This window comes from Schistocerca cancellata, chromosome 3, assembly GCF_023864275.1.
Source record: "Schistocerca cancellata isolate TAMUIC-IGC-003103 chromosome 3, iqSchCanc2.1, whole genome shotgun sequence".
NCBI classification, from domain to species: domain Eukaryota; kingdom Metazoa; phylum Arthropoda; class Insecta; order Orthoptera; family Acrididae; genus Schistocerca; species Schistocerca cancellata.
In genome coordinates this window covers 951,632,556-951,646,944 of record NC_064628.1, presented here as the reverse complement: position 1 = coordinate 951,646,944, position 14,389 = coordinate 951,632,556, and the positions used below count along the sequence as shown (strand labels likewise).

Sequence of the window (14,389 nt, the reverse complement as noted above, 5' to 3'; positions counted from 1 at the left end):
GTGTGTGTGTGTGTGTGTAACATCATGTTTTGCCTTTTTTGTGCTTGTCTCATTTAGTGAGCAGTAACTGTCTTCTTATTTATATCTCTCATTTGAAGTAATTTAACCTGTGCAATTGGCTATGTTTAATGTCCTACATACTACAAAAACAAACTATTTACCACATAGCTAAAATGTGAGCTATAAAAAATATTGCATATAAATAGTTCTTCTCTTGTATACCACTACAGTGCTGCCAAACCACTGAAGCAGTAAGGTGCAAAGGATGGAGTATTATAGATTATTAGTTTGGCCTTCAAATATTCCAAGGAATTGTATGCTCTGGTGTAAATTTTTTATTACCCTGTGCATATTTGATTGATACTATTAAGAAAGATTTGTGAAGCATAATTGAATCATTTCATTGTGATATTGCTGACATGATGTATGCACTAAGCTACTGAAAGACACGTACCATTCTTTTGTGTGCTAAGTTATTTTAATATGGCTTCTCTTAAACCATTTTTTTTTCTTCCAGTGAATTAAATTTGGCTGTGGCTGCCCGTGTGTCAGACCGCATTACAGATGAAGTGATAGAATCACTGTCGAGGAGTTACAAAGCACTGGTGAGACAGTATACTAAGTAGTCCTTACAAAATCCAAATAAAGATTTTGTATTACTTATTTATTTAAATTGATTAGACGCATAGAGTATCACACAAAGTGAACTACAATCTGCGGTTGCCATTTTTCGTACCCTTCCAGAATTGTTTTGTCCTCTTGCTATGTTTGCTTGTCACTTGTCCATCCATTTTCCTGTAGATCTTTTGGGTTTTTCTTCTGGTGCAACCACCCAGCAGTGGATCTTCTGTCTGAAGATTTTTCAATGTGTGATGTCTGCGGATGTGATGTTGGCAATTTGAGATCAGTTTGAACTTGTTTGATCCAAAGTGTTGTCACTTTTAGTTTCTGTGAGTACATTAGAATTTTCTGTGTTAACCTGTTGTCATCCGCTCTCATGATGGGTCCATAGAACTTCAGTCGTCATTTGCATAAGTGTTTCAATGTTTGAGTACTTTTTCTGTTGTTGTGTTTGAATGTGTCTATATTCTTTGTCTGTGACCTTTGGACACAGGATTTTGCAAATGATTTTCCTTTCAACTTTTTTGATGTAGTCGCGATCCCTTTGGGTTTGATGACAGTCACATAATATATATTTTTTGTTTTGAAATTCATGCACCTTTTGATGTAGAGTTTGCAATTTTCCCGTGCGCTTTTCGTATTTTGACTTCAAGTGCTTTTTGGGCTAATCTTTCCGTTCCAGTGGGTTCGATGATTTTGCCCAAGTATTTAAAGTGATTGACTCTGTTTATTGCGCCTTATACTGTAATTAAATTTTCTATTTCGATGTATTTTGTGGCCATAAATTCCGTTTTTGTGAAAGAGATTTGGAGCCCATTTTTTTCAGCACATTCTTTGAGCACTTTGATCTGACGAATTGCTGTTTGTTCATCCTCTGAGAGGATCGCAAGATTGCCAGCGAAGGCTAAACATGTGACATTGATTTTATCCCGTTTTTTTCCTAACATGATGGGTCTCCAGCTGTTTTGTTTTTTCAGTTCCTTTTCCCATTATTTGATGACCTTACCGAGAACAATGTTGAAGAGTAGTAGTCTATCACCCCGACAGATGCAGGTTTTGATGAGGAAAGGTTGGAATATTTCTCAGCTGAGCTTGACTTTGGAAGTTTTGTCAGTTAGGGTTTGTTGGATGAGTCACTGTGTTTTGTATTATTATTATTATTGTTGTTGTTGTTGTTGTTGTTGTTGTTGTTGTTGTCGTCATCATCATCATCAGTAGTAGTAGTAGGAGGAGGAGGAGGAGCAGCAGCAGCAGCACAAGCAGCAGTCTTTCTCGTTCTCTTGCTATGTTACAATAACACTGAGTTATCTGGATTCTGATTAAAGGAAGTCTATAGTTGGCATGAATGTCTACATTTTCCTCTCCATTTCTGAGGATGCTAGTACCAATTGACTGTGAGATATCGAATGAAATGTGACTTAATACAAGAGGTACTAGATAGCACACTTTATTGGGGGACTGTGTCTTATGACGTACACTGAAGCAGCAAAGAAACTGGTATAGGCATGCGTATTAAAGTACAGGGATACGTAAACAGGTAGAATACAGCACTGCCGTCGGTAACGCCTATAAAAGGCAACAAGTGTCTGGCGCAGTTGTTAGATTGGTTATTGCTGCTAGAATGGCAAGTTATCAAGGACTTAAGTGAGTTTGAACATGGTGTTATAGTCGGTGCACGAGCGATGGGACACAGCATCTCCGAGATAGTGATGCAGTGGGCATTTTCCATACGACAATTTCACGGAGGTGTTCAGGAAAGATAGATTAGGCAGAATTAGTGGTGGAGCGTTTGTGTCTGTCAGTAGTGGTTTATCTTGTAGTGAAGTCGAAGTAGATACTCCGTGCGAATTGGTGTGGGTGGAGGTTATACTTAACAGCCGAACTAAGTTAATAATTGGCTCCTTCTACCGACCCCCAGACTCTGATGATATAGTTGCTGAACAGTTCAGAGAAAATTTGAGTCTCATAACAAATAAATACCCCACTCATACGGTTATAGTTGGTGGGGACTTCAACCTTCCCTCGATATGCTGGCAAAAATACTTGTTCAAAACTGGTGGTAGGCAGAAAACGTCTTCCGAGATTGTCCTAAATGCTTTCCCCGAAAATTATTTCGAGCAGTTAGTCCACGAACCCATGTGAATTGTAAATGGTTGCGAAAACACACTTGACCTGTTAGCCACAAACAATCCAGAGTTAATATAGAGCATCATGACTGATACAGGGATTAGTGATCACAAGGTCGTTGTAGCTAGGCTCAATACCGTTTCTTCCAAATCCACCAGAAACAAACGCAAAATAATTTTATTTAAAAAAGCGGATAAAGTGTCACTAGAAGCCTTCATAAGAGACAATCTCCATTCCTTCCGAACTGACTATGCAAATGTAGACAAGATGTGGCTCAAATTCAAAGATAGAGTAGCAACAGTAATTGAGAGATTCATACCTCATAAATTTGTAAGAGATGGAAGTGATCCCCCATGGTACATAAAACAGGTCCGAACGCTGTTGCAGAGGCAACGGAAAAAGCATGCGAAGTTCAGAAGAACGCAAAATCCCGAAGATTGGCTAAAATTTACAGACGCGCGAAATTTGGCACAGACTTCAATGCGAGATGCCTTTAATAGGTTCCACAATGAAACATGGTCTCGAAATTTGGTAGAAAATCCGAAGAAATTCTGGTTGTATGTAAAGTACACAAGCGGCAATACACAGTCGATACCTTCACTGCGCAGTGCCGATGGTGTTGTTACCGACGACTGTGCCGCTAAAGCGGAGTTATTGAACACAGTTTTCTGAAATTCCTTCACCAGGGAAGATGAATGGAATATTCCAGAATTTGAAACACGAACAGCTGCTAGCATGAGTTTCTTAGAAGTAGATACCTTAGGGGTTGCGAAGCAACTCAAATCGCTTGATACAGGCAAGTCTTCAGGTCCAGATTGTATACCGATTAGGTTCCTTTCAGATTACGCTGATACAATAACTCCCTACTTAGCAATGATATACAACCGCTCGCTCGCCGATAGATCTGTACCTACAGATTGGAAAATTGCGCAGGTCGCACCAGTGTTTAAGAAGGGTATTAGGAGTCATCCATCTAACTACAGACCTATAACATTGACGTCGGTTTGCAGTAGGGTTTTGGAGCATATACTGTATTAAAACATTATGAATCACCTCGAAGGGAACGATCTATTGATACGTAATCAACATGGTTTCAGAAAACATCGTTCTTGTGCAACGCAGCTAGCTCTTTATTTGCACGAAGTAATGGCTGCTATTGACAGGGGATCTCAAGTTGATTCCATATTTCTAGATTTCCAGAAAGCTTTTGACACCGTTCCTCACAAGTGGCTTCTAATCAAGCTGTGGGCCTATGGGGTATCGTGTCAGATGTGCAACTGGATTCATGATTTCCTGTCAGGAAGGTCGCAGTTCGTAGTAATAGATGGCAAATCATTGAGTAAAATTGAAGTGATATCAAGTGTTCCCCAGGGAAGCGTCCTGGGACCTCTGCTGTTCCTGATCTATATAAATGACCTGGGTGACAATCTGAGCAGTTCTATTAGATTGTTCACAGATGATGCTGTAATTTACCATCTAGTACAGTAGAACCCCTCCAATCTGACCTTGGATGGTCCGTCACTCCGGTTAGTCCGACCATGCTCAGGCTCGTGAGCCTGTGCCGACTTGTCACTGACTGGACGCCTGTCGGGCCATTGTTGCGGTGTCTATCGCTGTGCATATTGTTATACTGCACGTTATTGTGCAGTTTTATCCTTTTTGGGATTAAAAAACATCGTTGTTTGCTTTATTCCGTGTTCTCTACAGTGCGTATTACTGCAGATTCATTGTGTGTACAGTTGTCTGTTTTTCAACATGTCTGGATTCAAACGTAAACACGTAACTCTTTCACTAAATGAAAAATTAGCAGTGTTACAAAGACTGGACGAAGGAGAATCGCTCCAAAAAATTGCAAAGGAACTGAATGTGGGAGTTACGACAATTAAGGATTGGAGGAAGAATAGGAAAGACATTGAATCCTATACAGTTACGATTGATGGTGAAAACACTCTGAAGAATCGCAAAACATTAAAAAAGCCTAAACTTGAACTGCTTGATAACGCATTGTGGATGTGGTTTTTTCAAGAAAGAAGGAAAGGAACTCCAATATCCGGGCCAATTCTCTAAGAAAAAGCGATAGTTTTGCACAAAAAACTGGAAGCCGAAAGTAAATTTGCTGCCAGTGAAGGCTGGATTGATTGTTGGAAAACTCGTCACGGTGTCCGATTTGTTTCTATTTCTGGTGAAAAACTATCTGCCGATGCCTCAGCTGCTAAGCAGTTTTCTGTTAAATATCAAGAAATTGTAGAAGAAAATGAACTGTTACCCTGCCAAGTGTATAACATCGATGAGACAGGGCTGAACTTTAAAATGTTGCCAACAAAAACGCTCGCAGCTTCAAATGAATCAGTGGTCGGAACGAAACTTATAAAAGATAGAATAACATTCATTCCTTGTAGCAATGCAGATGGTACCCACAAGCTCCCCTTGTTCGTCATTGGCAAATCTAAGAAGTCAAGGGCATTCAAAAATATAAACTTATCTTCCTTGCCAGTTTATTACCGCAATCAAAAATCTGCTTGGATGGACTGCAACCTTTTTAAATCCTGGTTTTTCGAAGAGTTTGTGCCATCGGTCGAAAAAGACTTGAAGGAAAAAAATCTGCCTGTTCGTGCTCTACTGCTTTTGGATAATGCACCATCACATCCATCTGAGCAAGATTTGGTGAAAGGGGACATAAAAGCTCTCTTTCTGCCTCCTAATGTGACCTCACTCATCCAACCAATGGATCAGTGCATTATTGAATGGTTAAAAAGGCGATATCGCAGAAAGTATATCAGCTCAGTCTTGGAAAAATCTGGAGGAGGTCATAACTTATTTGAGGCAATGAAATCCCTGAATATCAAAGATGCTATCTATACAATCGCTGCAGCATGGGATGAACTGAAACCTGACACACTGCGGAAATCGTGGCGTAAGCTTTGGCCACAAGTTATGACTGAAAATGAGCATACCGAAGATGAGCAAAACGACGACGCACTGGAAATAATTGAAGATATACAAACTCTGGAGCCGAACGAAGTTGAAGAGTGGATCAACGAATGTGACAAAGACTGTGACACTTTTGAAGAGCTCAATGACGACCAGATTGTTGCCGCTGTTAGCCAGGAAACTGTAAAAGAGGACTCGGACGGCGAAGACGAACCCCCCACCCGGATTTCACACGATGCAAAAAACGCTTTTGACATCGCCCTTCAATACATCGAACAGAATCCATCTTCAACTCCAATGGACGTTTTGTGGATAAAAAAATGGAGGGACACTGCAGCTAAATCTAGAATAACATCTGCTAAACAAAAATGTATCACTGACTTTTTTTCCAAGTAATTTGTTTTCGTTTTTACTGTAAAAACAATTCATACAGTATAACCATATCTTAGTTTATACTTACAGTAGTTTATTTCTTTGTATAAAAATCCTTTTTTATATACACAGTGGTATAAACATTTTTTAGTTTACAGTATATATCGTTTATACGTTATTAAGTACAGTACAGTACTATAATTTGTTTGTCGTTTTTCCTTTTAAAACCAATACATATTACAGTGTGTGTAGACTTTTTTAGTTACTATATCATTTAATACTGTGTAAAAAAACATCTTTTTATATTACTGTAGACGTCTTTTAATTCTTAAATCGTTTAATTTTTTTGTACTTAATGTCTTTTTATATTTTTTCCATTAAATATTAGATTTTTCGGATAATCCGACCTTTTTTTCGTTCCGACCATGGTCCCGGTCCCAAAGGTGACGGATTAGAGGGGTTCTACTGTAAGGTCATCCGAAGACCAGTATCAGTTGCAAAGCGATTTAGAAAAGATTGCTGTATGGTGTGCCAGGTGGCAGTTGACGCTAAATAATGAAAAGTGTGAGGTGACCCACATGAGTTCCAAAAGAAATCCTTTGGAATTCGATTACTCGATAAATAGTACAATTCTCAAGGCTGTCAATTCAACTAAGTACCTGGGTGTTAAAATTACGAACAACTTCAGTTGGAAAGACCACATAGATAATATTGTGGGGAAGGCAAGCCAAAGGTTGCGTTTCATTGGCAGGACACTTAGAAGATGCAACAAGCCCACTGAAGAGACAGCTTACACTACACTCGTTCATCCTCTTTTAGAATATTGCTGCGCAGTGTGGGATCCTTACCAGGTGGGATTGGTGGAGGACATCGAAAGGGTGCAAAAAATGGCAGCTCAATTTGTATTATCACATAATAGGGGAGAGAGTGTGGCAGATATGATACGCGAGTTGGGATGGAAGCCATTGAAGCAAAGACGTTTTTCGTCACAGCGAGATTTTATTTACGAAATTTCAGTGGCTAACTTTCTCTTCCGAATGCGAAAATATTTTGTTGAACCCAACCTACATAGGTAGGAATGATCATCAAAATAAAATAAGAGAAATAAGAGCTTGAACAGAAAGGTTTAGGTGTTCGTTTTTCCCGCGTGCTGTTCGGGAGTGGAATGGTAGAGAGATAGTATGATTGTGGTTTGTTGAACCCTCTGCCAAGCACTTAAATGTGAATTGCAGAGTAATCATGTAGATGTAGATGTAGAAGGTGATGTGAATATCAGAAATCCAGTAAAACATCAAATCTCTGACATCACTGCGGTTGGAGAAAGATCCTCAAGAACAGGGCCAATGAAAACTGAAGAGAACTGTTCAACATGACAGAATTTAGACTCTTCTGCAAATTGTTGCAGATTTCAATGCTGGGCCATCAACAAGTGTCAGCGTGTGAATCATTTGATGACTGCATGACACAAAGCATTATGCCTCGCCAGGGTCCATCAACACTGACATTGTACTGTTGACTGGAAACATCTCGCCTGATCAGACGAGCCTCATTTCAAATTGTATCGAACAGGTGGACCTCATGAATCCACGGATCCTGCATGTCAGCAGGGGACTGTTCAAGCTGGTGGAGGCTCTGTAATGGTGTGGGGCGTGTCCAGTTGGAGTGATATGGGATCGCTAATACGTCTAGATATGATTCTGACAGGTGACACTTATGTAAGCATCCTGTCTCATCAACTGTATCCATTCATGTCCATTGTGCGCATTCTGATAGACTAGTGAAATTATAGGAGGACAGTGTGACACATCACACATCCAGAATTGCTACAGAGTGGCACCAGGAACATTGTTTTGAGTTTAAACACATCTTCTGGCCACCAAAGTCACCAGACATGAACGTTATTGTGCATATCTGGGATGCTGTGCAACGTACTCTTCAGAAGAGATCTCCATCCCTTCATACTGTTATGGATTTATGGACAGCCTTTCAGAATTCATGGTGTTAGTTCCCTCTAGAACTAGTTCGGTCATTAGTCAAGTCCATGCCACGTCATGTTGTTGCACTTTAGCACGCTTGTGGGGGCCCTACATGATACGAGGCAGGTGTACCAGTTTCTTGGCTGTTTAGTGTTTTAGCACACAATCATTGCCTAGTCTTCCAACCCCACCGCCAATCTTCAATTGTTGCCATATGATGAGAACGCATTTCATCGGAATCAGTTATTTTGGTGGCAGCTACAAACGTGCTCCTGTGCTCCATCTGAAAATGTACTGTACAGAAAAAAAAGAGACCAATGCTGTACATTTGATTATGGACCAAATACATTCAGTTAGTGGTGCTTGCTTTCTAGGTAGGAAGCTTGTCATTCACTGTGAGGCTATGCAGGACCTTTGATGTTTTCCCCATTCAGCTGTTCACAAGAAGACATCTATAGTAAACATGTCACGCTCTGCCGAGTTGATCAAGTAAGCTGAAAATTGTTGCAGCAGGAGGAAGCACATCTAAAATAAAAAATAGTCTTGCCCTGATACACCATGACAGTTAGTTCCGTATTAATGTGAGCAGTCTTTATTTTGTTCTGCAAAGCCCTGTATTTCGTAATCTTTACGAATTTGCAGAAAACCATTAAGCTCTGTGGCATTTTACCTTTTGTACCCTCCAGATTTAGTTTATTATCTGAATCAGATAAACTTACATATTTTTAAAACTTCTAAGCTAACGAACTCCATAAAATAATATGGTCATGTCATGTCAATCAAGTAGGACAAACTCCTGACAGTTTCCAAAATTATGACAGTTTCCAAAATTATGACAGTTTCCAAAATTATGACAGGTTTTCCAAAATTATGACAGGTTTTCCAAAATTATGACAGGTTTTCCAAAATTATGACAGCTTTTCCAAAATTATGACAGCTTTTCCAAGATTATGACAGCTTTTCCAAGATTATGACAGCTTTTCCAAGATTATGACAGCTTTTCCAAGATTATGACAGCTTTTCCAAGATTATGACAGCTTTTCCAAAATTATGACAGCTTTTCCAAAATTATGACAGCTTTTCCTTTAGGATGCCTGTTCACACTGGAAGTCAAGTATTACATCACATGTACCAGTTATTGACGTGAAGCTCCATATGTTGGCATTCTTTCATCTGGTATCTGTATGTCCACTGGTCCTACATTTACACACTCATTCCCCATGCTGTGAATTCATGATGCAGCTCTTTATGGAGAACAGTGTGTACCATCTCCCTAGATGTTGGTATCTGTATGTGTGAGTGAGTGCACAAAACAAAACTCGTGTCACTCTCCACCAGGAGACGTTAAGCCAGTGCCATGTAACACCTCCTCTGACCTTGTTAATGGCCTCAGTACAGCATGGAGGAGAGTCCACAAGTTTCTTCAGGTGTTCCCGTATCCATCTGGAGACAGTGCTGCCAAACTGCAGGGATGGTGATGGATACAATTCTTCTACTTCTCAGACATGTTAAATTTGCTCTTACAGAGATAATATGGGAAAATGGAAATGAAGTCCCTTGCTTCTTGACAGAGCTTAGGGGAATGATGCGGGAGACCCGCACTGCCGTACTAGGCAAGTTCCTAATGGATGTAGTTTGCCATTGCCTTCCTCCGACCGTAATCGGGATGAATGATGATGATGATGATGATGATGATGATGATGATGACACAACACCACCCAGTCATCTCGGGGCAGGTGAAAAATCCCTGACCCCGCCAGGAATCAAACCCGGGACCCCGTGCTCAGGAAGCGAGAACGCTACTGCGAGACCATGAGGTGCGGACGAGATAATGTGTATGTAATTACAACATGCTGTTGGCTGACCAAGATATTTTTTTTTCTCCATTATTTACATTTAGAGATTTCCAACATTGTATTGGCTGACGGATCAGTAGTTGTATGCAGTCATTTTCGCTATTCAAAACTGCCCAGAAAAACATTATACAGGTCATTAATCATTTTGGAGCCACTCAGATAACGGTTCAATAATAATTAAATGAGTTTGAAACTAGCCACCATTAACCAAAATTGACAGTGCAAATGAGATAGAAAAATGGAGAAATAATAAAAAAAAATGTCATTTGTAATATTTTTCTTTATTCAGTATATCATCAACCTGTGTTAATTTCTATATTGTTTTCCATATTAATTTGTCTTTCCTACCTCATGTGATGTTTCTTTAGTCTCCTTTTTTGAAAAATTAATTTCCAATGTTCACAGTTAACAGTTATTAATGACTTCATAAGTAACAAAAAATTTTATTTTAGCACACAAATGTTTCACCACAGTTGTGTGATCCTCGGTGCGCTTTTTCTCTATTATTTTCGTGACAGATTATATTTAGGTTAGGAAACGTGTTACATCAGATTTTGTTGTTTGAATTGTTCAACGATCAGACAGAACATTATGACCACCTACCGTATAGCCGGTATGTCCACCATTGGCAATGATAACAGCTGGGAAGTGTCATGGCATGGAAGCAATGAGGCCTTTTTAGGTTGCTGGAGGGAGTTGACACCACATCTTCACACACAGTTGAAGTAATTCCCATAAATTCCAGGGAGAGGGCCAGTGAGCTCTGACACCACATTCGTTCACATCCCAGATGTGTTTGATCGGTTTGAGATCTGGTGACTTGGGGGGCCAGCACATCAATTGGAACTCGCCACTGTATTCCTCGAGCCACTCCATCACACTCCTGGCCTTTGAGATGGCGCATTATCTTGTTGAAAACTGCCACTGCCTTGAAGAAACATGACCATTGTGAAGCGATGTATGTGGCCTGTAACCAGTGTATGATACTTCTTGACTATCATGGTGTCTTGCTTGAGCCCCACTGGACCCTTGGATCCCCATGTAAATGTTCCCAAGAGCATAATGGAGCCACCGCCAGCTTGTCTCGGTCCCGCAGTACAGGTGTGAAGGAGCTTTTCCCCTGGAAGCAACAAATTTACACCATTCCATCGACCATGATGAAGAAGGTATTGGGATTTGTCAGACCATGCCGTGCTCTGCCACTGTTCCAATGTCCAGTGTTGATTGTTATGTTCTCATTTCAGCCATAGTTGCCAGTGTTGCGGTGTTAACATTGTCATGTGCATATATCATAGTCTGTGGAGACCCATCTTTAGGAGTGTTCGGTGCACTGTGTGTTCAGACACACTCATAGTCCGCCCTCTGATGTTAGTTCTGCCACAGTTCACTGCCTCTCATATTTTACGAATCTGCCCAGCCTACATGCCTGACATCTGTAATGAGGAATGGCCACCCAACCCCACGATATCTGGACATGGTTTCACCTTGATTTCGCTGTGTGTTGAAGACATTCAGCACAGCTTTCCTCAAACACTCTACAAGTTCTGTGGTTTCTGCAATGCTTGCGATAAGCCTCCAGTCCATCGCAATCTACCCCCAGTCAAACTCAGATGGATTGTGCGCCTTCCCCAATCTATATACAGGCAGCATACTCACTGATACTACATGCACAATGCGTGTCTGACTAGCAGTCATTCCTTGCCAGGTGACACTGTTATTGCCTGGACAGGTTTATATGTGACTGCCAACCAAAATCAGCCACAGATCTAAATTACCATACTGTATCATCTGGAAACATGAGGAATGTAAGAAAATCATCTGCTTGAATTTTTGTTTCTAATCTAATGTTTAAAATGTCCGTTCCAAAGCTGTGAAAAGTTTGTTTTTCTGTGTCGGACATGTTTTCGTGTCTGTGGATTGACCTGCGGACCTTTTTTTTTTTGGGTGGGGGGGGGGGGGGAGGAGGGGGGGCCCTAGGTGTGGTATCATGTATCAGTATCCCCCACAGGTGTCACAGTTGAGAATGGAATTGCAAGTTTCCGTCGGGTGCCAACAACGGTTGTATGCGATCCGTTGGAACCAATGGCACATGTCCACTGAGCCACATGTTCAGCGGACTAGGCTACTAGCGCCATCTGCTGCCACAATATAGCACGGCCAGCTGCAGTCACTCAGCTGACTTGCATTTGGAGTATCTTCACAATGTAATGCTACATGAACTCCGCCTAGTTGCGGCTCCGACACCACCATTTGGGCTTTAGTTCAGAGTGCCTTATCCCTCATCCTTGTTGATATTGTATGAGCCGTACTCTATCTGTTGCTGCATTATTTTTAATGAGTCTTCATTTGCTTGGAGAAATACAGATTAAGCAAGTCTTCTGTTTTCTGAGTGAACTTGTTCCCTGATCGTTTCTGCTCTTGTCCAGCTTTCCTGCAACAATAGTTGCCACACCACTCTGTAGCCTGACCCTCCTTACCATTGTGTAAGAAGTCGTACACTACATTAAGTATGGAGAACTATTTTGTATAGTTTGTTAATCATGGGTTATGTTTTGTATTTTGACAGCAGTTACTTACATTTACTCCTGTTAATTTGTGAATACAACATACTGGCATGTTGTAACTTGGAGACACATTTCACTGCACAAATGTTTGATTCTCATGAGCTTCCAACTGTCGTTTATAGGCTGTTTTGTTTTGTTTTGATTTGACTTCGGTGAACTTTGTATCTGTTCCCTTTGTTCTCTCTACCACCCCCACCCCCCTCCCCACCTGTTTTTATCTGATACTTCATTTAGAAGTACTGTTTGGTTATTGATAACTCTTTTGCCCTGTGTAATAGCCTTTTGGATGTGGTAATTTTCTTCTATTGTTAAAAATTGCTACAGATGATTACTGTGTTTCAGGTTTTTGAGGTCTGTTTCTGTGCCACTGGTGTGGTGGTTGTTTTTGATGAGGTGGTCTGCTTATTGTGAAATATCTACATTCCAGTCCCGTGTATACTGAATCACAGTCTTTGCAGGTTAAGGCAAGTGAAAGAGAGAGAGAGAGAGAGAGAGAGAGAGAGAGAGATAACATGACAGATTTACGTGTGTATGATAAATCCCTTCCCTCAGGAATATTATTCAGGGTGTATACGACCCGGGACAACCGGGAGATCCGTGAAAAACCTGGGAATTTTTTCACCCGGGAGAAAACCGGGAAAAACCCGGGAATTTTTCATTGTTTTAGTTTTCAGTTAAATTTTTGTGATTTTGACTGGTAAGAATCAATACTCTAACAAAGAAAGTTACTGTATCCTGCTTCTGCTGAATAATACTTCAGCAACATAACATGAATGAGAGAAAAAAACAAAAATAAAACTTAAGTCACAAAGGAAATGGGCAATATACAACAACAAAACACAGTGCTCATACAAGCATCTGCCAACAGCAAAGTGTGCCAAAGGCTTTAGGAAGACTATGCAATGCTCGTTAACAACAAATTGCCTCCGATGAATGTGACATGGCAGCTGTTTCCATTAGATTCGTTTGAATGCAAGATCTTTCAATGTTTTACATGTACGAACATACGGGCTTCCTGCGTCATCGTAGCTGCATAAGTGCAGTGGCGCCTGTTATCTGGCTCTGGCAACTGCTGAAACGAACCTATTTCTAACAGGTCATGGGAAAATATTGCATATGGTGGTTTGAAAAGCGTTACTTTCAAAGTAAATTTCCTTTTATGGAAGATGGCCTATGTGCGAGAATCACAGAACGTTTGACTCTCATTTAAAAATCAACTCTTTGGGGATGACCATCTAGAAGAATTTCGAACCCATAAGATCAGACATTTTTGTCATTATTAAAAAGTTTACTGCCGCAGTTATGTGGTGTATCTTAAAGTGTGATACACGCAAATGGGTTAACATTATATGTGGAAGCTTAGCTTCTGTTGCAGCACATTAATCTTCGAGATCAATATTATATGTGAAAGCTTTGCTTTTCTTGTAGCAACAATATATATATAAATTTAAACCATTAACTTTTCTTATTTACGTGTTCATTCTACTTAAGAGTGATCTTGCTATTGACTGACTACATCACGTGTCCTATGCTGTCATAAGCTGGCGAGATCACGTGACATGAACTGTGACTGGCTTACAGAAGCACATTGCAATCTCGATTTCAATGCTTCGGAAAGTAACATGCGGTGTTCAGTGGAACTCGAATTTATACCTTCGTAACACAAAAGTATGTAACTTACATGTTGCTGCACATCAAAGATCTTTCCAAAACGTGTTTTTTTCCTATGAGTTTCATTTTCTAAAGTGCTGGTGTATAAAACCATAAACCATCAAAGGACTGATAAGTTTTACAGTGCCGAGCAAAAGTATACTGTCACTTAACACAGAAAAAGTGTATTTTCACCCAGGAGAAAGTGTATTTTCAGCCGGGGAATCTGGGAAAAATACAGGATTTATTTTTCCTTCTCCCTGTATACAACCTGTTCTTCCTTCATACATCT

The 14,389-nt window shown here is 40.3% G+C and overlaps 1 protein-coding gene across 1 annotated transcript in view; it reads left to right on the top strand.

Annotated features, from left to right (window-relative positions):
- LOC126176014 (F-actin-uncapping protein LRRC16A) overlaps positions 1-14,389 on the top strand; it is a 573,185-nt gene that overhangs the window by 438,336 nt on the left and 120,460 nt on the right. Inside the window, exon 22 of the mRNA XM_049923133.1 lies at positions 518-605. Coding sequence (XP_049779090.1) covers positions 518-605 — 88 coding nt within the window. The remainder of the gene's footprint in view (positions 1-517; positions 606-14,389) is intronic.